The sequence below is a fragment of the Monodelphis domestica genome, chromosome 3 (assembly GCF_027887165.1).
Source record: "Monodelphis domestica isolate mMonDom1 chromosome 3, mMonDom1.pri, whole genome shotgun sequence".
NCBI classification, from domain to species: Eukaryota; Metazoa; Chordata; class Mammalia; order Didelphimorphia; family Didelphidae; genus Monodelphis; species Monodelphis domestica.
The window spans coordinates 346,361,242-346,387,579 of record NC_077229.1 but is presented as its reverse complement, the minus strand read 5'-3'; the positions used below and the strand labels follow the sequence as shown (position 1 = coordinate 346,387,579).

At 34.7% G+C, this 26,338-nt stretch overlaps 1 protein-coding gene across 8 annotated transcripts in view; it reads left to right on the top strand.

Annotated features, from left to right (window-relative positions):
• Positions 1–26,338, top strand: part of RELCH (RAB11 binding and LisH domain, coiled-coil and HEAT repeat containing) — a 146,460-nt gene that overhangs the window by 100,641 nt on the left and 19,481 nt on the right. For 4 of the 8 annotated variants that reach the window (XM_003340611.4, XM_001365163.5, XM_056824239.1 and 1 more), the window contains 7 exons: positions 1,885–1,964; positions 11,031–11,137; positions 12,271–12,370; positions 17,794–17,876; positions 18,706–18,769; positions 21,463–21,601; positions 22,913–23,029. In XM_003340611.4, the coding sequence (XP_003340659.1) occupies positions 1,885–1,964; positions 11,031–11,137; positions 12,271–12,370; positions 17,794–17,876; positions 18,706–18,769; positions 21,463–21,601; positions 22,913–23,029 (690 nt within the window). Of the gene's footprint in view, positions 1–1,884; positions 1,965–11,030; positions 11,138–12,270; positions 12,371–17,793; positions 17,877–18,413; positions 18,497–18,705; positions 18,770–21,462; positions 21,602–22,912; positions 23,030–26,338 lie in introns of all 8 variants that reach the window. The other 4 variants (XM_001365097.5, XM_016431436.2, XM_007486853.3 and 1 more) reach the window with 4 other exon arrangements.

Here is a 26,338-nt window from a genome sequence, read left to right as displayed (position 1 = left end):
AGAGAGGGTGTTGACAAAACAGGGAAGCAATGAAGTTGAAAGGCCACACTGAACCAGGAGTAATGAGACCTTTATTCAAGTATTGGCTATGCTCTTAACACTATCTGGGATAATTACAATGTCTCTTAGTCTCACTTAGTCTACTTATTTATATTTTAATTGTCATTTTACCTCCTTTTTCTCATGCAAGTTCTCTTTAAGAACTGTAGGCGTTCAAAACTAAATAATTCTGCTTGTCTTCAAAAGAAAAAGATTGGGAGTGGGGTGTTAAATCATGCAAAACATAGTTCTATATTAACCATGAAGAAATTTAAAAAAGATAAGAAAAATAAAGTAAAAAAATTTCACTTCACTCTGCACTCAGAGTTCATCAGTTCTCTCACTGGAAGTGGATAGCATTTTTTTTGTGTGTGGGTCCATTGGAATTATCTTGGATCATTGAATTGATCAGAGTCTTTCATAGTTGATCATCATTACAATCTTGCTCTTACTGTGTACTATATTTTCCTGGTTCTGCTCACTTTAGTTTGTATCAGTTCACATAAGTCTTCCCAGGTTTTTCTCTTATAGCACAATAAATATTCCATTACAATCATATTCCACAGCTTGTTCAGCTATTCCCCAATTGATGACCATTCCCTCAATTTCTAATTCTTTACTACCACAAAAAGAGATTCTATAAATATTTTATACATATGGGTCCTTGTTCTTTTTCTTTGATGTCTTTTGGGATACAGACCTAATAATAGTATTGCTCAGAGTGTGCACAGCTTTATAGCAATTTGGGCATGTTTCACTTATTCTCTAGAATGGTTGAATCAGCTCACAACTCCACCAATAGTGCATTAGTGTGCCTATTCATATGATTATAGATAACTATATCATTGACCTTTAAGCAATTGTGGAATGGCTCTTATTTTCATAAATTTAGCTCAGTTCCCTATGTGTTTGAGAAATGAGGCCTTCATCAGAGAAATTTGCTGTAAAAATTTTCCCCCACTCTTCTGCTTTCCTTCTATTTTGGCTTAATTGATTTTGTTTATGTAAAAACTAGCAAAAAGATTTTGTTGAATTTCCATCTCATTTTGACTAATTGTTTTACTTTACACGTTTATGTTTTGTATGATATTTACATGTTGTAAACACATGAACGAACATTTGTATAAACTTTTCACCATTATAGAGAATCACAGAATACTCTCCTTAATCTCTGTGACTTTTCTTTCCTTTCTATTCTTTGTCTCCTTTTTTGAGCAATTTCATTTCTTCCCTTTCCATCCTCTGAACCTACAGTCCCCGGATCAGTGTACTGCTGACAGGATATGGGTTGGGGCCCCAAACAAAGTCATGGGCACATCAGGAAGCAGGCAGATCATTAAATTCATTTATTTATATGCTCCTGTCTCTTTCTATGTTGGTAATTCAGGAAATGTTTTGTAAATTGTGACTATGTGATTGTGATTTGTTATTGGTGCCATTGACAGTAGCTAAGTAATGAAAAATGCATGTAAGTGAAATTGGTATCTTACAAACATTTTTGAAATGTTTTCCATACCAAGTTTTCAAAGGAGGAAAACCCACACTTCTGCTTTCTTTGAAAAAAGGGAATGTCATATCTCATATTACTCACTAAGTTTCTTTTTTATGTAACATTTTAATCTGCTATAATTTTAAGCTTTTGATACAAAAAAACCTTAAAGGCAGGTAGCATTTAGTTGCGTTTTCATGACTAGTAAAAATGATTTTTACTACTTACTTTAGTAAAGATGTTGCCATTACTTTCTAACACTGAGCAAAAAAGTGTTGTTTAAGTAAATAAATTGTGAGATGACTACCTTTCTTTATATTTAGAAGGATTATTTAAAATTATGTCTATAATTTTAGATTCTTCAGCAGGAAATGGGGTCCTAACAAAAGCTACAGTCCCTATTTATGCAACAGGTGTCCTTACATGCTATATTCAGGTAAGAGGAAAATTTTTAATTTCATGCATCCACTTTTAAATTCGGCCAACTAATTCTACATCTTTTAAGTAGGGTGGGGTGGAAAGGGGAGATTTCTGTATCATCTAGGAATCAAGTTAACAGTCATTTCTCTAATTCCTCCTGTATGCCATAACTAACATCTGAAGATACAAAGAAAGGCAAAAACAGCCCCTGACCTGAAGGAAAACTCCATGATGTATAGAGAATAAATTGGAAATAATTTCAGAAGGAAAACACTAGAATTAACAGGGATCAGGAAAGGGTTTTTACAGAAGATGAGATTTGAAATGAAACTTGAAAAAAAAAATCATGAAGTCAGAGACAAGGAGAGAATGCATTCCAAAAGAAATCCATCCAAAATGGAGACAGCTGTTGAAAAAGCAGAAAGTGCTACTATTGTAGTAGATGCTGTGCTAAAAGGCAGGAGAAAGATAATGCCTGATATTTATTAAATGTATGGTAAGATTATGGAGAGATTATTTGAGATCAGAGTCTGCCCCCTTTCAATGACTTTTTAAAAATTAAAATTGCCTTTGTCCTTTTTAATCAGAAGTATTAAAATAGAGGTGTATACCACAGATTGCATTTGTTTCATAGAATTCTTCAAATGAATGAAAAAATATATATTAAGTGCTTGCAACATGCCAAATACTATGTTAGATTGAAGGTTATAAATATAAATGAGCCAAGCATTCCCTGCCCTCGGGGAGCTTACATTTCAGTAGATGAAAACACTCTTGTCCATCCCCTAGAGTGAGGGCCAGGAAACATGTGAATTGATTGCACAAGAAAATGTGAAAGCCATCAAGCACTGATTAAGCTCTTATGTGTCAGGAGCTGTGCTAAAGGATGGGGCTACAAAGAAAGACAAAAGCAGGCCTTGCCCTCAAGGAGCTCCATTGTAATGGAGGAAAGACTACCTGAACACAAACTATATAATACAAGATACATCCTGGGCAAATTGGAGGTAACCTTAGAGTGAGGACTCTAGCAGTAAGGAGAAGGTGAACCTCTTACAAAAAGTGGAATTTTAGCTGAATCATGAAGGAAACTAGAGAAGCTGAGAGGCAAGAGAGAGTTTTAGGCTAGTGGAGGCAGGCAGTAAAAAGACATGCTATCAGAAGGTACAGTATTTTATTCAAGGAATGACAATAAGTCCAGTATCACTGGTTTATAGTGTACTTTGGAGGGGATCGAAACCTAAGGCGAGGCAAATAGGAGGGATTATGAAGGACTTTAAATGCTGAATAAAGAATTTTATATTGGAATTTGAGTTTGGGAGGGATGTGATCATATCCGTGCTTTGGGAGTAAGCATTTATGTAACATTTACTATATTTCAGGCACTGTGCTAAGTGCATTTTACAACTATTATTTCATTTGCTTCTTAAAATTATCCTGTGGGGTAGCTGCTATTACTCTCCCTATTTTACAGTTGGGGAAACTGAGACAGAGAGGAAGTGACTTACCAATCCTCACACAGGTAGCGTCTTGAGGCCAAATTTGAATTTGAGTCTTCCTGACTCCAGGCCCAGCACTGTATCCACTGCACCACAAGAAATTTCATTTCTTCCCTTTCCATCCTCTGAACCTACAGCCCCCAGATCAGTGTACTGCTGACAGGATATGGGTTGGGGCTCCAAACAAAGTCATGGGCACATCAGGAAGCAGGCAGATCATTAAATTCATTTATATGCTCCTGTCCCTTTCTATGTTGGTAATTCAGGAAATATTTTATAAACTGTGACTATGTGATTGTGATTTGCTATTGGTGCCATTGACAGTAGCTAAGTAATGAAAAATGCATGTAAGTGAATACTCCATGAAGGATGGAAAAGGGTTAGGAGAGACTCTTACGGTCATCCTAACATCCAGCAACAAGGGCCTGTACCAGAGTGGCATTTGTTTCAAAGAAAAGATGGACTTATACAAGGGATGTTGCAAAAAGAAAACAGGATTCGAAAATAGATATGTAGATATGTGGGGTAAGTGAGCAAGTGGTAGGTAGGAAAGTGGAAGAAGTGAGTGAGAGTTAAGAACTAAAGATGACTCCTAAGTTGTAAGTCTGGATAACTGGAAGGATGGTACTATTCTCTATAGTAATAAGGAAGTAAGGAAGAGTTGGGGGGGAGGGGGATAATTGCTTCTGTTATCAATATGTTAAATGTTTAAGAATTTATTCTCATGGGGGCAGCTGGGTAGCTCAATGGATTGAGAGCCAGGCCTAGTGTTGTGAGGTCCTGGGTTCAAATCTGGCCTCAGACACTTCCCAGCTATGTGACCCTGGGCAAGTCACTTAACCCCCATTGCCTACCCTTGGCACTCTTCTGCCTTGGAACCAATATACAGTATTGATTCCAAGATGGAAGGTAAGGGTTTAAAAAAAAATTTATTCCCAGGTATCTCACTCTTCTGTCCCCTCCCCACACCAAAAAAAAAGCATCTTCTGATAAAAAGATATGTATACATAAATAATGTCTTTGGTATTTCTGTTAATCAGTTCTTTTTCTGGAGATGTCTAGACATTCCCAGGTTATTTCAAATATTCTGTAGTTGTATATAATGTTCTCTTTTCACTTTTCATTATTTCATGTATGTCTTTCCAAAAAATTTTTAATTAACCTACTCATTGTTTCTTATGATGCAATAATATTCCATCATAGTCATATATCAGTTTGCTCAGCCATTCCCCAATTAATGAACATCTCAATTTCTAGTTCTTTGCCATCACAAAGAAATGTGCTGTCAATATTTTAGAATACAATGGTTCTTTTCCTTCTTCCTGATCTCCTTGGGAATGAAATAATATAGTACATTGAGGTATATGGGAACCCTCAGTATCCCTCAGTGAAGTAAGGCCAATGACCTTACCTACTGGGACCAGTGCGCAGCCGGGCCTCCAAGCAGTGTTGGTAAAAAGGTAAAGGATTTATTAATAATAAAACAAAAGGATTAAGAAGGGAAGATTAAGGAACAAGGTTTCCCTAACTAATCTTACTCACCTCTCCCTCTATATTTCCCACATGGGAAATTCTTTGGTTTTCTTGAAGCTCCCTAAGCCCTTTCCTGTCTTGGCTAGTTCCCCCAAGCTCTCATTGTCTATACCTGACTTTAATTAATACTCTTTGCTGGGTTTCACAAGATGAAATAGTTCTTCAAGATGACCAAGGAATAAATTCTTGATGACTGAGTTCAACCCAGCTGGCCCTGAGCTTGGCCTCAACCCTCACACCAACACTGACTCTTGATTAGATCAGGCTTGATATTATAAAGATCTTCTTCAATGTATATCTTCTAATGAGGAAAGATACTTCCTTCCCAGAAGGTCCAAAGGTTTCCCTTCAACCTCATTGTAGATTTAATAACAGCAAGAACAGCAGAGATCGGCTACCTCCTCTCGGCTCTAGGACCAGGAAGCAAGTGCCCCTTCAAATCCTCTCCAGATTCCAGAATCTGGTCACCAGGGTCCTAGCATGCAACCAACTCAACCTTTGCAAAACCATTTCTCTCTCTGTTGTTTCCATCCTAACAGGAAACAGACCCAGCAATGGTATTACTGGTTCAAAGGATATACACAGTCTTATAACTCTTTGGGCATAATCCCAAATTGCTCTACAAAATGGTTAGATCACTTCATAGTTCCAGTAACAGTATATTAGAGTCCCTATTTTTCTACTTCCTCTCCAACATTTGCATTTTTACCCTTTTATCATTAGCCAATCTAATAGGTGTGAGGTAATATCTCAGAATTTTGATTTGCATTTCTCTAATCAGTAGTGATTTAGAGTATTTTTTCTTATACCTATATATGGCTTTAATTTCTTCATCCAAAAACTGTCTCTTCACATCTTTTGATTATTTACCAATTGGGGGATGGCTCTTATTTGTATAAATTTGACAATGTTCTCTATGTGTTTTAGATATGAGGCCTCTATTCAAGAAACTATAAAAAAAATTTTTTTTCGCAATTTTTTGCTTTCCTTCAACTCTTGGGTACTTTAGTTTTATTTGTATAAAACCTTTAATGTATTCAGAATTACCCATTTACATCTCACAATGTTTGCTATCTCTTGCATACTCATAAGTTTCTTACCTATCCAAAAATCTTATAAGTAATGTGTTCCTTGTTCTAATTTGCTTATGATATTTTTCACATGTGTTAAAGCATATATCCAATTTGATTTTATCTTAGTGTAGCATATTGATCTATAATTTGTTTCTGCCAAACTACTTTCCAATTATCTCAGCAATTTTTACTAAATAGTGAGTTTCAATTTGGGCCAATTCTTAAAGGAAGCCAGAGATGCCCAAAAAGCAGGTGTAAGGAGAGAGAGTATTCTCAGCTTGAGAGATAATCTCCCCAGTGTGTCCCCAGGTATATGTCAAAATCATTCAATTAGTGACAAACATGACTTTAGGAATAACTGGGTTCAAAACTCCACATAGGCTTTGCATTAATTGATGTGTTAAAAAATATTTAAGATTTCCTAAAGATTCATCAGTATTATAGAAAGCCCACATAGAGTCCAAACAAAAGTCCCTTAGCGAGGACAGAATTCTCTAAATATTCCTATTTACAATAAATTTTTATTAACTTCCTTAGGCTTTGGAACAGTAAAGAACTACTCAGTGAAAGCCACAGCAGTGCAAAAGAAATCCATTTAAGAATAGAACAGATGAAAATCTGAACCTGACCAGATTTTGATATACAGTTACAGTCCATTGAATTAGTCAATGTATATATATATGAAAGGCATGGCACATATCCTATTAGCTGGGCCAAGAACTGCCTCTGAGAAATTCTACAGTGCTTCCAGTGATTCCCAAAACACCCTGCTACAAAAATCCATTATCTTTCTTAAAAAATATATATTTTTATTGATGCTTTTTTTTGTTAGATCAAAATCATTTCTGAATATATTTTTCCCCTCCCCTCTACCCACTGAGCTGCCCTTGAAAATATAGAATTTAAGAAGAGGAGAAAAACAGTTGCCAAATCTTATTTCTTTCTTCACCAGTCTCCCCTATACTTTTTTTCTTTTTAATCACACAACCCTCACCCCATTTCTCCCTCATTACCTCGACAACTACAGTAGCTTCCTACTTGGTCGGTCAGCTTCAAGTCTCTTGCCTAACCAATCCATCTTCCACACAGCTACAAAAGTGATTGTTCTAAATCCTAGGTGTGACCAAGTTATTTATCAGTCAATAAACTTCAATGGCTACCTTATTGCCTCTAGGATCAAAATTACTTTATACATATACTTTGTATATAGTCTTTATCCCATTATAGTACATGCTTTTTGCAGAGGTAAGAAACTAGAATCTAAAGGAATCAGGAAAAACTTCGTGTAGACTATGCTTGAGCTAAATATTGAAAGAGGCAAAGGATTCTAAGCAGAGTTGTGGATGATGTATATTCGAAGTATGGAAGATCACCAGTATAAAGATGGGGAAAGAAATGGAAGGTGAAGTGTTAAACATAAGGGGACAGCTATATAGCATAGTGGATAGATCACCAAGCATGGCATCGAAAGGACCTGTATTCAGGAGCAGCTGGAGTGGCTCAGTGGATTGAGAGGCAGGCCTAGAGATGGGGGAAGTCCTAGGTTCAAATTTGGCTTTTGGCACTTCCCATCTGTGTGACCCTGGGCAAGTCAGTTAACCCCCATTGCCTAGCCCTTACCACTCTTCTGCCTTAAAACCAATACACAGTATTGATTCCATGATGGAAGGTAAGATTTTTTAAAAAAAGAAAAGGAAGTAAAAAAGAAAGAAGGAAGAAATAAAAATTCAAATGTGGCTTCAGATGCTTCCTAGCTATGTTGCCTAGCCCATGATACCCTTCTGTCTTCTAGAATTGATAATGTCTTGAAGTTGTGTGTGTGTTGTTGGGGGGAGTGGGGGACACTAGGCCAAGTTATAAAGAGCTTTAAATGCCAGAGGAGTTTTTATTTGATCTTAAAGGTAATAGAGAGCTACTAGAGTTAATTGAATAGAAGAAAGATGTGTTCAGACTTGTGCTTTACAGAAATCATTTTGTAATGATTTGGTGTTTGCGTGCATTGGAATGGGAAGAGAACTGAGGTACAGATACCAATTCATGGGGGAAAAGTGATAAGGAACCTTACCCTAGCATGTGGTCAAGTAAGTAGAGTAGAGAGTAGATTTGAAAGATATTGTAGAGAAAGAAATAACAAGATGTGACAACTAAATGAATAAAGAGAGTCAAAATGAAAGTATAATGCCAAACTTGTCAGTGTGAGTGAATAGAAAGGAGGTGGGATCCCCATTAGAAATAAGGAAATTCAAAAGTAGTGGACTGGGTTTTAGGGACCAGGAGATAATGAGTTGCTTTTGTATCTATTAAATTTGAGATATCTATGAGACATCCAGTTTGAAATGTTCAATAGGCAGTTAGTAATGTGGTACTAGAACTTGGCAGCGATACTAGGACTGGATCTGTCGGTTTGAGTTCCATCTATATAGATATAGACTGAATCCATAGAAACCAGTAAATCACCAAGTCAAATAGTACAATAAGGAAAGAGAGACTAGCACAGAACCTTAGGGAAATGCTCAGAGATAGAAGGTGTGTGATATGGGTAATTAACCAGCAAAGGAAACTAAGAAGCAGGTAAGAAGAGATTCAGGAGACAATAGTTTTCCAAAGACCCAGAGAAAAGCAAGTATATGTGAAGAAAGTCAGTAGTGTCAGATGTTTCTAAAGAGGTTAAGAAGGATGACAACTTTAAAAAGTCTTTTGGTTTGTCATTTAGATAATTTGTCTGCTTTGGAGAGACCAGTTTCAGTTGAGTGATGAGGGTCAGAAGCTAACTTTCAGAGGGTTAAAAAAAAAATGAGTCAAAGGAGAAAATGGAAGCCATGAGTGCAAACCAATTTTTGGAGGATTTTGGCTATGAAAGGGTGGGAAGATACATATAGGAAAATAGCTCAAGTGGTGAGTAAAAATCTAGTGGAAGTTCTTAATTTGTATGTGTGGGTGTATTTTAAGAATGGAGACAAAATGCCTTGAGTGATAGAAATTTAAAATTTTGGAGGAAAGAGAGGATTGTGAGGGAATTGTTCTAGGGATTAAATGTATCTAGAATGAGCCACCATAGATAAACCACCAGAGTGATGTATTTGAGTCCAGAACTTCTAGGAGATCAAAAGAGAAGGCCTTCAGGAACTTAAATAAAGCTTCTTAGGAAGTCTTAGGAAAGTTTTAGATAAGAACAGGTCTGGATAAAAAGACATTGTGATCAAAGTGGGAAATAAAAAATTGGTTTATACCATTGGTAAATACAAATTCTCCATAATGAAATCATAGATTCCCCAGAGCTCAGCTGACTACTAGCTTACCCTTTTTATTTTTCCTTTAATGGAACTGTGACTTTTTGTCTTACATTTATGTTCAAATTATTTTATGTTTTGTGTCTGTAATTTCACACAGGTGCCACAAGATGGCATCGAACAAGTAATTGTGAATTTCTCAAGGAACAGGATTTTTTCTAATGAGCCAAAACAAAACAGCCACAATCTCATCAGTTTCAATTTTTTTAATGAACTTTGTAAAGAAAACTACAAGTATGCATGTTTCATAACTAATTTCTCACTACTAAATAAAATATTTTCAGGAAGATGTAAAGTAACAAAATAATCTAGAATGGTTTAGGAGCCTCTTCTAGGACCACATGTACTCAACAAAACTCTCAAGAGTAGGATGTAATCATAGAATGCAGTTCACACCAGAAGTTCTTTCTATTAAGATGAATGGATGGATGGATGGATGGATGGATGGATGGATGGATGGATGGATGGATGAATAAACATTTAAGTGTTTACTTTGTACAGCTAGAGTTACAAATAGAAAATCAAAATATTCCCTACATTCAAAGAATTTCCATGCTAATAGGAAAGACAGTATCTTAGAGCTAAAGATAGCCCCTTCAATGCCAAAGCCAGGCAATAAGGCTAAAATGCCCTATACATAGTAATTTCTCAAAAAATATGTGTTGAATGGTGAATTTTTTTCTTTTTTTTACTTCCTGAATTAGTGCTTGCTCTAAAACTAGTTTCCAGATGTATAAACTTTTCATTTGCTCAAGTGACATCTTTAACTTTATCTCTTTAATTATCAGCTATTCGTACCATACCAGTATTTTGTTCCATGTCATCTTATACCTGATTCCAAAATAAACTGAACTCTCCAGCTCTATCCCAATTCATTTCCCATGACTGTATTTGGCTCACTTAGGAACCATGTCATTTTGCTATTGCTTGATAAAAGTATGTCTTCCATTTCTGTCTGGCCTGTTTTGCTGCATAATGTGGGCAGGATCCCCCTTCTCTATTTCAGGGTATCCTCAGAGATATTGATTTCAATTCTCTGCTAAAATTTTCAAGAAAGTTGGCTTGGTACTTACCACTAATTCCACCTCTTTCATTTCTTTGTTTTTGTTACCATTTATTTTTACTTTTTTATATACAGCATAATATATTTAACATAACAATAATTTAATATTTGTTATAATATATATAATAAATTATAATACATATATTGAAAAGAAACAGATTCTTGCATTGGTTACATCCAAAAATCTGTCTCATTTCTTTTCCTTTTTTTCTCTCCATATCCACCTGTTTCTTAAAGATTTTTGTTTTCTTATTCATTTTTCTGTAAAATGTCTTAGATTATTTTGAATGTAGCAACTGATTTTAACCATGTATCTACCATTGTTCACATCAGTGCTTCACAAAGACCTCATAACTATTTATAATTAGATAAGAGTATCATAATGCTGTGCTTTGAAATCTGTAATATTAGAACTAAAAGCAAAAGTTGATCTTAGTGAAAGAGCATACAATTTACTACATTCATCTAAAGCTCTAACACCAGATTATTATAATAATACCCTACCAGTGGCAGATACCAACATCATAACCACTTGCTATGATTATTTTCATTAGAATCCTTTCAGATTGTAACATTGATCCATGTTTTGTTGAACAATAATTTAACCTAGATCATTCTTTTTTTCAGGAAGAAGACCGCAAACTTTTAGTTGGATTCTTAGAAGATGTAATGACTATGCTTTCATTGTCTCATGCTCCTCTTGACAGTCTGAAGGCTTCTTTTGTGGAACTAGGGTAAAAGCAATAGCTTTTGTAGTTTCTTTAAAAAGAATATATAAAATGTCTAACAGGGCTTTGTAAAACATCTTTCCATTGAGGGGTTAGATACACTAGAATATATAAACTTCAAGAAAACTATATTTGATTCTTAGAACTAAAAGCTCACCCTCGAGAACAAATCCAGGCTTATTTGTATGGAAAGTCAGACATTAAACATATACCAAGCACTTTGCTGAGGACTGGGAATATAAATACAAAAAGAAAAGAAAAGCCAATTCCTGCCTTCAAAGTGCTTACAATCCAATGGAGGAGGACTACACACAAAAGGATATGAAAACCTAGAGGTTGAAGGAGTTTAGGGAAAGGATAGAGATATAGGGAGTGGGAGGTGGGAATCATGATTGAGCCCAAAAGAGAGCATCTGGGCAAAAACAAAGAGATGGCTCACCTAAAGAGCTCTCTTTCAGGGGGAATTTTGAGAGGTACTCTTTAGTTTTGCTCCCCAATCAGAGGATCAATGGTAAATGATAAGTGTGTGTACCAGGGCTGTTTAGTCTCACCTGATGATGAGATTCCTGGGGGCATAATGAAATATAAAGAAATACAGCCCAATATATTGGATAGAGAGTCAGTCCTAGCCAGAAAGTCATGGCTTCAAATCCTGCCTCTGAGTCAGACTAGCTCTGTAACCATGGGCAGGTCTGTAAACTTTTCTCAATATCCTTGGCAAAGATCTAAGATTATATAGTGTCAATCTGTAAGAGTTGCCAAACTATACTGAAGGAGGGAAGTTTCTACAATGGGAGTTCCCTATACTGATGAAATCACAGATCAGAACCTGATTCTGTTATAGCCAGAAATGTGAAAGACAATTGCTAGGCATTACACATACAAAAACAAAACTGTCCCTGCCTGCATTGAGGAACTTATATTCTACTTATTAGCCTTATGACCTTAAGCAAATCACATCTCCCATCTGAGCCTCAGTTTCATCATTTATAAAGCAGTGTTAATATATGTACTACCTTTCTCCCATAGTTGTAAGGAAAATACTTTGCAAGTCTCAAAGAACTATATAAATATGAGCTGATACTATTATATATGCAATTATGACATAGCTGCTCCTAATTTTAACATTTTTCCCCTAGAGCAAATCCAGCATACCATGAGTTGCTGCTGACTGTTTTATGGTATGGTGTTGTCCATACTTCTGCACTTGTTAGATGTACTGCTGCTAGAATGTTTGAGGTAAGTGAATCAAAGATTTCTGTTTTCTTAGATTATTATAGTTGTCATTTAGGGGTGGGGTGGGAGGAGAGGAGGGACAAGGAATAGAAGGGTAAAAAGAATTTCTAAATAAGAGTATGTTATTTTAAGGCATATTTTATGTGAATATATTATAACAGTACTGAGTTGTGTACTGTGTGATGGAGCAGCATTTTCATTGTTTAGTTTTCGCAGATAGAAGTGGTCTTGTCATAGCACTTTTCAAATTATTTCCTCCTCCAAACATGTTTTATGGTAATTTCTTTTACTTTTTCTACTTTATTTGTAATGTCAGTATTCACTTTAAATCTTTCTGGATATGCTTTCCTGTTTTCTAATATCATTAATAAAAGGAGCTCATCCTATAAAATATCTCAAAATATGAATTTTAGTTGCTTCCATGATTTTAAAGAATGCATGTACTACTAGATAGCCCCATGGATAGAGTGCCAGGCCTGAAGCTGGAAGAAACTGGATTCCCATCTGGACTCAGACACTTCTGGCTATGGACGAGTGGGCGAGTCACTTAACTGATTGCCTAGCCCTTGCTGTTCTTCTGTCTTAGAATTGATACTAAGAGAGAAGTCAAGGGTTTAAAAAATAAAACAGTGCATATACTGAGCTAATAGAAATACCTTTTCCTTAAGTGCATCTGGATCACCATACAATCCACACTAGTTAATCTTCTTAGAAAACATAGGTCTACACTCTTTTTCTGCCCTATCAGCTGCCTAATAGCATTGCAGGGGAATGAATATATAAATATAATATGCTTAAATATTAGTTACTTGTAAAAATTGTCAAGTGAAATGTATTAGTTAGTACTTGTAATAATCTTCAAAAACCCAATTTATTGTCATGTTCTCTAGGATATATTTTTAGTAGCTTTATAAGAGTGGTATTGCTAAATTGAATTGATTGCTTTTTTATGCCTCTATCAATATTAATTATAACTTTCCAGAGTTTAATATGAAAAGATACAGTAGAAATAGTTTAAAATTCATACCTTCTGAAATCTTCATTATAAAAGTAATCTAAATTATAAATTAGGTTTATGATAATCCTGTATGACCTTTAGTATTTTTCTAAAGGTCATCTGTAGTTATAAGGAAGCAGGAAGTGACTTAATCAGGTATAAGCTCAATAACTAAGCATATATGTCAAATATTAATTATTTTCCTTCAGGGCAAATAGAAACCCAAGATTTTAGCTTTATTTTCAGAGTAAGTTTCCTCTATGTCTGAAGAATTCAATAGATTGTGCATTCTTTTCCCCAGAAAATGTGAATTAGTAATGAATAATTAATGCTACAGTATGAAAAATATTGCAGATTAAAATTTTGGAAGTTTTTGTCATTTCCTTTTGTAAATATTTAAGAACAATTTAAAAAAGCAAAAATAAATTTTACTTTAAAATACATATAAAGCATTATAGTCCTATATAATAACTTTATTAAATAATATCTAATGATAATGCATATGTTACGGTTTTTCTCAGAGATCTACTCACTTTAGTCTTTTTTTCTCTTTGCAGTTTTTGGATAGTATCTTACTCCAACCTCAGAGAAACTTGACAATATTTTTAATTATTCCCTTCCTAGAATATAGCCAGTGCTTGATTAGTGTGAATAAGTGAAGTGGTCACATTATTCAAATTTGTACTATATGTTTCTATTGGGCTGGAACCAATTACCATATTTTTCATAATTATAACTTACAATACTATGAATTCAGATACATGTGACCACTTCAGAAGATGCAGTATTTCCATTCATTGAGCCAATATTCTGGATTAAATTAATGAAAATAAGTATGTATAAGTAAAATTATGGATGCTCCCTAAAATTTCCTTATGTGAATACATTTCTAGCTTCTTCCTAGCTTTTGTCTGATATGGGTCTGTCTCTGCTGTTGCTGCTGATTTGAAAACTGTATTAATGCTTAAGCTATTGCTGTAGTTATTATTACTCTCTTAGATCTACTGGGAATCTTTGGTCTGTGTGTAAAAAATTTAGTTCCAGTACCTAACACAGTGTATAACACATGGTAGGCATTAAGTGCTTCTGGATTGGTTAAATATTTTAAAAATTCATCTATAATAAGCATTTTCCCTTCAGTACAAATTCATTTCAATGATAGAAGCAAATTTTTTTCTCATCCACAATGCTTTCATTTGAACTTCAGATGTATTCTGTTAGAATAAGTGAGGTTTATGATTAATCACTGTGGTTTTTTTTTTTACATTCAGAAGAATATTCCTAAGAAAGCTCTTAATAACAAGAATCTAAGGAATTAAGAACAAACCTTTAATTTCCTAAATAGTCTTGTCTTGGGATTTTATTTTGATAACAGTCAGTATAGTTTTACAAGTCGATTGAAATATTTCTGATTTAAATTGTTTATCATCTCTGAGTAGGGGGAGGGAAGGTATGGAAAGAGACTGTTTGGATCTTATAATTTTGAAAAATGCATGTTGAAAATTATTATTACATATAATTGGGAAAATAAAATATCTTTGACTTTTAAAAAATTAAAATAAATTTTTATATCTCTCCTATAAATAAATCCAAAAGAAAAACAGAAATTATAGCTAAATGGAAGAATGGAATATAGATGCTATTTGGAGAGGCAAAGAAAGTTGATGAAATGAGTTTTATTGTATGATCAAAATCAGTAAAAAATTATTTCATGGGGGAAAAAAGAAATACTTCTGATTTTCTGAATGATTTGTTCTACTTTTTCTTTACCACCATAGCAGTAGTTTCTAATATGCAGTAATAAGCATGTAAATCAGATATGTATATAACAGTTTTAGAGCTATAAAGGGCACAAATCCAAATTGCTCATTTTTCAAATGAGGATATTTATTTATACATGCTATGTTGTCAGTCAGTAAACATTTTTTTAAGTGCCTACTATGTGCCAGTCACTGTGCTAGGTTTTGTGGATACAGAGAAAGGCAAAAGACAGTGAGTGCTAATCTTGAGGAGCTCACAATCTAATGGAGGAGACAACAACTGTGTACAAACAAGTGTTGGTCTGAATATGGGTCACTCGCTAAAATGAAATCTCTTTGGAAAGAATAAAATTAAAACGTACTATGAAATTATGGGGAGGCAGCATACTATAGTAGACAGAGTAGCAAATTTGGAGTTAGAGGACTTGGTATCTCAGTGCTGTCTTTTACTACCTCTGACCTTATATGAATCTGGTAAAATCCCTGGGCTTCAGCCCTACACAGCCTAATTCCAGCTTATCTTTCCAGTCTTGAATGTTATTCTCACTACTGTACTATGAGAACCAACCAATCTGACTTTCTCTCTCTTCCTCAAACAAGACACTTTACCTTCTTTCTTTATGCCTTTGCTTCAGCTGTGTCTCTTACCTAGATTCATTCCTCCTTATCTCTACTTTATAGAATCTTTAAGACACAGCTTAAGCAATATTAGTTACAGGAAAAGTCTTTATTAATCTCCCCAACTCCTGGTGCCCTTCCTCCCAAAACTATCTTATACTCAACTACTTTGTATACATTTTTGTTCTTTTTATATTTATTTTATGTCTATATATAATATACTCAAATATATTATATATCTGTATGTATGTTTATATATGTATTTGTTCCCAACTGCCTTAGAATGTAAGCCCCTTTTGTACTTGGGTTGCCAGGGCCTAGCACAGGATATTTAAGAAATGTTTGATTGATTGCTTGATTTATATTATGTGTAAAATGAGGGAGTTGGACCAGATGAGTTCTAAGGTCCTTTCCAACTCTTAAATTCAATGTCTTCTAATCCTGTATAATAACCATCATAGATAGGCTTCTCTGAAATTGTAGATAAACTAAATTAGGTACTAAGGTTGGAGGGAGAATAATATGGCCTATATTCAGTCTAATACAATAAATAATGACTTTAGTAAACATAGAAGACCTTAGCAATCATTGTCTGCTATCTAAACTTTCGTTTGTTTGGTCCTTTATAAAAATTACTTCATAATGCCAAGGAATATTTACTTTAAAACAAGTTTAATAATAATAATGTATTGCTGCAAAGCTTTTTCCAAATCAGAATAAGCTGTCAGTGACATTTATTGCTAGTTGGTCTTCTTGATTATACTTTTAAATAAGCAGACTAATTATAGCTAAGAAATTCTATCTTGATGATTAGACCATTAAAATAAATGAAGTTATTGAAATTTAACAAGTTGGTTTGAATTATAACTATAATACTTATACTGGAATGCCAATACTTACCAAACACTAAATCCACAAGTATATTCATATGGGCAGAATGAACCATAAATTTGTCTTTCTTCACCTACTTATTGGATCTTCATCCAATACAAATGCACAAAATGATAACATTTTAGTTATAAAAATTCTGCAGATAATCAAGATCTGTCTACTTCTTCTACCAGAAGATACCCTGATTAATATTTAACATTAAACCTAAATTCCCATTTTGTGAAAGTGAAAGCAAAAACAGAAGATAGTGTTCAGTTTTCTGGATTTCACTCATAAAAATCACTCTTGGACATAAAAATGACTAACTGGACTATTCTCTAATTATCTGGTTCACTAAATAATAAATATCAATCCTTTTTAACTTCCAGTAAAACCAGACTTTATTTCTATTGATGGCAGAATTGAAAGAAAATTAATTTATAATAATCATATTATTAACTTTTTTAAATGATAAGTACATTTAAAGAATTACTAAATCTGAGATCTGATTATAAAAGTTTAACCATAGAAACCAATAAAAACTGGCTTGGGCTATGCCCTTTCATATACATCACAGACCAAATAGCCCTGAATTTTGCCTCAAGAGAAAGTTACCAGAAGTCAGTTATCAATACTTTGCTTAGTGAAGTTAAAGGGTGCTTGCTATAGTTCCTGAGCATATATGCAGTTTTAGTTACCTCTGGGTAGCTGCAGACTGCTAGCTATTTTAGTGTAATAGCACAATTCAGTTTGTACCTTATTAGTCATAATAAAACACATTCATGTTGGATTTAAAATTGGGACATTAATTTTGAACTCAGATTCCTATTTAAATGGAACATATTAAAACCTAAAAATAACATTAAATTTATTAATTCCATTGCAATTCATTTTTAATTAAACAACACGATGATATGTGACCCAAGAGTACAAACTGTCATTGAATTAATTATGGATTCTACTTGTGTGGATTTCTAGGCCATTTAAGCTTTGTCTTCCTCCCAAGCATCCTCTGCCTTTGTTAAGCATTAGTGTAGCAATATATGCTTAGCTTCTAATTTTGGTTTTGCTTTTGTGTTCTCTCCCTTTCTCCTTCTGTCTTGGTTGTGCCTTTCTTCTTCCCATGGTACTGTGCTCACTCTTTTCGTGCATCACCTGATCCCCCTGCGCCGACCAATCAGCTGTTGGTGAAGGGGGTGAATGAAACTCTGGTAGCTCAGAGGGTTGTTCCTGCTCTCATTACTCTCTCCAGTGATCCTGAAATGTAAGTTTCTTACCTGAATTGTATATTCAGTGTCCCTTTTAATACTTGTTTGTTGAGAAATAACCATCAGCTTTTTTTTAATTACATCAATATATTTCCTTATAACTTAAAGTAAAGTATTTTCAGTTATATGTATTCTGATTAAAGATAAAATTAAAATGCCCTTATAAAGTGAGCATACAGCTTAAATTTTACTCATTCATTAGTAGGCCTAAATTATCCTTTTAATTTGAGACTGTTCACTGAATCATTTATAAAGATTTGAAAAGTATAAGTAGATAATCAATTTCAAATATCCATAAATGCTGATGGACTATTTCCTCCAAGCTAAGAAGGGATGCTCCACTAATCTCACTAACAGGTCATTGCCAGTAAGCATAGTAGCATGAACCAAAGCCGTAACCATTTTAATGTCTATTGTTGGTGACTAAAACAAGAAAGACCAGTGAGTCTGCCTGCCCATCCTCAGTCACAGCTAACCCAGTTCTCATTCCAGTTTACCAAACCATTTTTTATTGCATGTTGACTGGTTTACAGCTGACTCTTCGAGGCATGAGTGAAGCGTTAGTTGACAAGCGGGTTGCTCCGGCCCTTGTTACCTTGTCCAGTGATCCTGAATTGTGAGTTTCACAGACTGCGACCTTAAGTTATCCTGTCTGTCTTTTTGAGCATTCTTCCTGGTCTGCTTTTATTTATTTTTTTATTTGTCATTGCTAGAGACTAATACAATTTAAATTATGCCCATATTTCATATATTCTAGCTTCATTTAAGCTTCATTTATTGTTTTCTTGAAGAAAAGTTACGCTTACTTATTTTCTTATTCCATAGCTCTGTCAGGATTGCCACAATTCCTGCCTTTGGCACCATTATGGAAACAGTTATTCAAAGAGAGGTAGGAATATCATGAAACTGAACAGTGTTACTTGACCTCACAAAGTGATGTTTCTTTATTTCTTTTTTTTTAATGATATTTTATTTTCCCAATTACACATAATAACAATTTTCAACATAAATTTTCCAAAATTAGAAGATCCAAATTGTCTCCTTCCCTCCTCCTTCTTGGCATGGTAAGCAATTTGATCTGGGTTATACATGTATTCTCATGTAAAACATACTTCCATATTGGTCATTGTTGTAAGAGAATATTCATATAAAACCAAAGCCCCAAAACAAAACAGGAAATAAGCCAATGTTAAAGATAGCATGCTTTGATCTGCCTCTGACTCCAACAGTTCTTTCTCTGGAGGTGGATAGCATTCTTTGTCATAAATCCTTCAGAATTGTCCTGGATCATTGTATGAGAGTAATTAAACTTTTCACAGTTGATCTTACAATATTGCTGTCACCATGTACAATGTTATCCCAGTTCTGTTTATTTCATTCTGCATCAGTTCATGCATGCCTTTCCAGTTTTTTCTGAAATCATCTTGCTTATTCCTAATTGCACAATAGTATTCCATTACCAGCATATACCACATTTTGTTTAGCCATTCCACAATTAATGGACAGATGGCATAATTTCTGTAACAGTTGCTCACTAGGACAAGTACTAGAGATTTTACTTCTTAAAATGTGCAACAGCCGTTTCTGGGAAATTCCAAAGCATTTTCTCCCTGTCAAATATATTTTCATAATGTATACAAAAAGTTATAAGTTTTAAGTGTAAGAAAGTTTGAATGTGTGATGTTTTGAACAAAGAATTCATTATTGATATTAAGAATATAGACCACCCTTTCTCACATTGTAGATGTGCCTTCTATTAAAATACAATTTTTTTAAAAACCCACACAATAGAAAATCGGGTTGTTTTTAAAGTTTTATTGTGTTAAGTATACTAAACTACCTGACTTTTTCAGGTTCAAGTTGTTTTTTAAAATTACATGGATTCCACTATAGAGAATATTTCTACTATAAAGAAAACAAATGCTCCATAAAGTGATCCATCTCATCTTTCCAGAAACCCATACCAGGGTGTGGCCAAAATAGCTTCATTCTTCCTCTCTTGAAACATGATAAGAGAGAACGTGATCAGAGGAAGGAAAAGGTAGAAAGATCAAGGAAAAGAGGAGCACATTAGTGGGTCAGACACCATAGGCCACTGAGAAATCCTATTTTCCTACTGCCACATTTAGAGCTAAATTGACTAAAATATATTCTCAGTGAAATAGCAGGCCATGCCTTTATCCATAGAAAAGCTCTTGCAAGTAGATCCACGTGCTCTAATTCTGGAGTTACAGATCCTGGGTTCAAATCCTTCTTCTGGTATTTGGTACCTTTGTAACCTCAGTAAAATTATTTGCCCTTGGTCAGTTTCCATTTCCTCCCCTGTAATGTGAAGATACTGGACTAGAAAGCCTTAGAGGCTTCTTCCAGCTCTGCATATACAATTCTAACAAGAGATTCAAGTACCAAAAATTGGACAACCAGTCTGAAACTGGTGCTTTCCATTTATTATAGTAACTACTTCATGTGCTTTAGTATCTGGTTCTTCAGAGATTAAAATAAAGCAATTCTATTTCTACAAATGTTTTCATTTCACTACCTTATAATTTCAATGTTACAGCCATTTAAGACTTCACAATCCATTCCCAAAAATGTAACCTTTTTCATTCCAAAACATATGTTCTTAACAATGGTGATGGTATGATAATTATTGTTGTTGTTCTGGCAAATTTTTGTTAACTAAGAGTCACAGCAGAATTTCTTTTGTGTTACTCTGAAAATGTGCTTTAAGGGGCAGCTGGGTATCTAAATGGTTTGAGAGCCAGGCCTAGAGATGGGAGGTCCTAGGTTCAAATCTGTCCTTAGACACTTCCCAGCTGTGTGACCCTGGGTAAGTCACTTGACCCCCATTGTCTACCCTTACAACTCTTCTGCCTTAGAACCAATACACAGTACTGATTCCAAGACAGAAGGTAAGTGTTTAAAAAAAAATGCTTTTAGATTTTTGCTAACCTATCTTTCTTTAAAATTCTGGAGTTGTTGCGACTCGAGATTTTTTTTTTTAGTTAATAGTCAACAAATGTTTGTTAATTTATAAAAAATAAGATATCTTTTGGAGTCAAAAATTTTTTCTTATGCTTCCACTTGGGTAAATCACTGCTGAGCACAATATTCTGCTGAGCTTGCAGTCTTGCCAAAATTTCAACATGTTCTTAAATCCTAAAATAAAGTATTTTAGGGAAATGTGAGTAAGAGATAAGTCACTGTTGAGTCATCAATTCAAAAAGTGAATAAATGGGTAATTTGAACTATAATTTGCAATGTCATTTGAAATTTAAATCCCAAATTATAGAAACTTACCTCCATCTCCTTAAATGTTTTTCTGTTAATGATTTTTTTCCTTATTACTATACATTTCTATTGGCCAGAAATCAGTTAAGACATCTCAATAGGATTGTTTGGAATTTTTTATGTTTGTTCGTTTTAAATCTTTTCTAGACCAAACAGAATAAATTACAGCACAAGTTTGGCCTCTGTTCTCTCTTGCTATGCAGTCTAAATTTGTGTTTTCTTTTTATATTTTGGTTAACTGCATGTACTTGTGAAGATTTTACTAACCTTGTGTATATGTCCAAATTTAAGTTACTGGAAAGAGTAAAAATGCAGCTGGCTTCTTTCCTGGAAGACCCTCAGTATCAAGACCAACACTCTCTGCATATAGAGATCATAAAGACGTTTGGAAGAGTAGGACCTAATGCAGAACCTAGGTTTCGAGATGAGTGTAAGTGGAATCACCATACTCTCCTAATGTAAAATATTCCCTGAACAACAAAACCTATGTGAATATTCCTGACTCTGTGGTCCTGTGTGCCACATGATGTGCTCCGCTATTAGGTTCTTATATAGAGACCAGCAGGTGGCAGTAGATAGATTGGACCAACTCTGTGACCCTGGGCAAGTCATTTAACCCTCTTAGCCTTTTAATAATAGCATCTGTCCCACAGGGTTGGTCTTGATGATGATATGGGATAGAATATAAAGCACATTGCAAACCTTAATGTGCTACATAAATGCTAGCTATCATTAGTATTATTACTACTAAATAAATCAAATTACAAAAGCTGGAAGAAATACTGATATCTCTGAGACTTTATAATTTGTAGTTGCTCAATATTAAATGTCCAGCAAGTGAATGGCATTGTATTTGGTACTCTACTTGGTATGGCTGTAAGATAATGGTTCATGGCATGGCATGTGGATGGGAACTCAACTTACCAACCAATTTAAAAGCACTTATTAAATAACTACTATTATCATCAATTTTCTTTTTAGTATTAATAGCCCTGGCATGGCTTAGAGACCTATGATTTCAGGGGCATAGGGAAATTCTCAAAAAAGGAAGCTACCTTCACCCATTATTTGGAATTATGCCCAAAGGGATCAACAACTTTTCTGCAACCAGGTCTTAGAGAACTTCCTCAAACCCTGAGATGGTCAAACAAGATGCCTTGTTATGGAACACTTAGCTAGTATGAGTCAGATGCAGGACTTGAACCTAGGCTTTGAATGGCTTTGAAGCCAGCTCTATGTGCTGAGCTATGCTTCCCGGTAGTACTGTTTGGGTTATGAGGTACTATCCTTAAAGATTTTTTCATTGACTGGACAGACTGAGAAAACCAAATGCAGTGAAGGGAAATGAGTGCAATCTTTATTAAATACGGTAGTGATATTTTGTCTTTTGAAATCATATCATTCTTACTACCCATAAGATGCTTTATTAGGTATTTTCTCATTTCTTCATATTATTTTTGTAACGTGCCACCAAAGCCAATTTCTGCTTCCATTTTGCAAATGAGACTATTAAGACAAAGTTTTATATATGTATTGTGCATATCTTTGTACACACACAGATTAACATGGTTGTTTGAAAAAGGTTCTTAGACTAAAGGCTAAATCAGTCCACTATTCTGTCTAGTAGACCATAAGTAAGACTTTAATAGTATACCAAGATGCAGATCATCAGAAAACTACTAGTTATAAACAGATAAGTTTTATTAGGAAAAATCTAACATTTTCAATCTTTCTTTTTCAGTTGTAATACCACATTTGCACAAGTTGGCTTTGGTCAACAACCTACAAACTGTGGATTCCAAAAGACTAGATATTGCTACTCATCTATTTGAAGCCTACAGTGCACTTTCCTGTTGTTGTATCCTTGTTATATGTTTTAACCCATTTTTTTTGTTGTCTTTCTAACTGGGAAAGATATTGGATTATTTCTCTTTTAATTACATAAAAAATAATATGGTTTAGAATCTAATGTTTTAAAACTTAGTTATTTTCCACTCATTCCTTTTTGTATTAGTCTGTCCACTTCAAGTTTCATATGTAATATCTTTTGAGTGCCTAGACATTCTCTGTGTTAAAATGGATGGGCATGTCTTGATCTCCAGTTTTGAGAACTATCTACCTTATGCAAATATACATATTTGAACAAAAAAGTGAGAAGAGATTGAGGGTACTCGAGGAGAAACAGAAATTGATCTTCAGCTTGTTGTCTAAAACCTCATCCAATATAGAAGCCGTTATTGAAGAATGAAGTATATTGTTCTAATCCTGGTATTTTCCAAGTAAATACCTAGACATCCATATTGTATGTATTCCTCATGAAGCCCTGACCTGTCTAGTAGTCTCTTTGCTTGCTCTTTGCTTGCTGTGGTATTTCTTTGAAGGAAGAAGATGAGGAATGTGAGAATTGAGCACCAGTTTGCACCCCTTTTCTTGGTACACTAGGATCAGTTTCAGGGTGTTAAAATGAAAGTTTCATTTTGAATTTGAAAATCCAATTCAGTTTTATCCCCACCCTTTGAATGGATAAAGAAAAAGGCCTGAAGCTTACCTATATAAGAAGGACACATGTGCACTCTGAGAGGTCACCAGAAGCCTCAGCTCTTTGGCATCTTGGATCTTAGATGCTTGCCATTTGCCTCACTGGAATCCAGAAGACTGGCCTCTGACCCAGACTGAGGTCAATTCTGTTCAGCCAAAAGTGATGTCACAGCGGGGATGAGTTTTGAATCAGAGAAGCTTATACATGTTCTGGTCAGGAAATAGGAGTCAACAGAGGTACAAGATGTGCAGTGAGCCCGGGTTAGCTAGGAAGTAGGTGTGAGACCAGCCATGTGGCTGTGTGTCTTTTCTTTCTCCAACCCACTTTTCATTATTTAATTAATAATTATAAATTCATATGTAATCTCCAGAGAATTTTAATCATAACAGGAAGGAGAGGGAAGAAGGTAGAGAAAAAAGAAACAATGGAAAGCTTGCAAGAGATGGATTTTGTCTTAAAGGGCAAGTTTGGAAAGGAGCAAGGAGAATCATCAAATTTGAATAAGAAAACTTTAAATTGCAACTTGAGGGGGAAATGCTTATGTATGTATAAAACTGCTAAATTTGCCCCTGTTGTGAAGGACAATAGATGTGACAGAGGAAGAATGGCAGTGAAGTAGGCACCAAGTAATTTTTAGGAGAAAATAACAAAGTAGGCAAGTAGAAACAATAATTATGGTCTTTGTATATCAGTAAGCCAAAGTATAGCATATGACAAATATACAAAGTGAGCTAAAAGTCTAGTAGTAGAATACAAAAGCATAATACCATTAAAAAGCATATTTTCAAAGGAAATAGCTCAAATAGGTGTGTGCCAACTGCTATTATAGTAGGTTTATGTAGTATATATAAAGTATATATGTGAGATGAAAGTCAGAAACTGAGAAGATATATCTGAGAAGATAGCAGAACTTTTGAATCAGGATAAAAGAGGAGGGAAAATGAGAGTGTACTAGGCTTCCCCTGGTTATTGTGAAGATAAAGTAATATAATGTATTTATAGGACTTTGCAAACCTTATAAAGCCTCATATAAACTTTAATTGTTGTTTCCCTGCCTACACATGATGCTTTTAGAATCATAAAACCTCAGCAATGATCTAGTCTAACTATATCTGATCAAGAATCTCCTCCCCTATACAATTTCCCTGATGAAAGATCATCCAGGCTTTGAAGACCTCTACTTCTACTTTTGAATAGCTCTTAACTGCTAGGAAGTTTCTCCTGATAATGAGCTGAAATCTGCTTCTCTATTATCTATTGCTCCTTGCTCTGCCCTTTAGAATGAAATAAATATAATCCCTTTTCCTCAAAATAGTCTTTTAAATGCTTAAAGGCAGCTAGTATTTGTGCCCCTTAATTCCTCTCTTCTGGCTGACCATCCAGAGCTGCTTCAGATCTCATGTAACATGATCTAAAGATTTTTCAGCATTCTTATTGCCCTTACCTGAACACTCTCCAGATTACTAATGACCTTTCTAAAATGTGGCACTTAAAACTGAACAGGGTTCTTCAGATGTAGTCTGACTGGGGCAAAGTATCATGGAATTATAACCTCTCTTTAAATACTGCTTGTCTGCATGGCCTAAGAAAATCAGATTTTTTTTTTTTACCACATCATTGAGCTTATAGGCTGGTAAACCTCCATATCTTTTTCAGACAAACTGCTATTTAGCTACCCCTCCCTCATCCTGTACTAGTGACGTTGGTTTACCCAAGATAAGACATGCCATTTCCTAATGAAGATTATAGACCTGACCCAGAGACAAAAATATATTTTTGGTAATGGAAAACAGCAATCATCCAGACATCTGATGATGAGCTAGGTGTGCTAAAGAACAACAATAATAATAATAATGTCTGATGAGTTTTTACTTGCTGATAATTTCATCTCTCGGGTAGAGGAAATAATGAGGAGAAATGTTTATCTAGATTTACTGCCATCTAGAAGCAGTTGATAGATAGAGGATGGGAACCTGGAAATAGCCAAAGATGGGATTGAAGCATATAGGAAGATGAATGGGTGCTTAGGCCAGAAAAACTTATTTCATTATGTTCAGGGAATGATAAGGAAAAGTGCCTAAAGAACATGAAAAGACTCAAAAGATGTAATTCCAGGCGTATTATTGCAAATGGTCCCAATAAAGGGGAGACGGGAGGTTGAGTAGAACTATCTAAAGACATGTCTTCAGTAAACTCAGATTTTAAAAGGATGTGCAGAAGATTGAAGGGTGAGGATGAGGAGCACATGTGTTCAGAATGAAAAGGGAGACATAGAACTAATAATATCAGGAAGGATAAAGTCTAGAAAGGCTTTTTTAGGTATGTGCAAAGCAAAAAGAAGGAAGGGATAAATCCACTGTTGGAGACATATTATGTAATATTAGCAAGCAACATAGAAAGCAGAACTACTAAACTTCTGTTTTACTTCTATCTTCTCTGTCCTAGGGAATGATCTTCAAACTAGAAAGTGTTGCACAAATATGACCAAGTAAGATTTCAAATGCAGTATTGGTGAAAATTTAGTGAAATTTAAATTTTAGTCCATTAAATTTTAAGGCAATGGATCAAAGATATAAATATTGACCTATATACACATACATGCACATGTGTGTGTAGTTATCTTTCTGC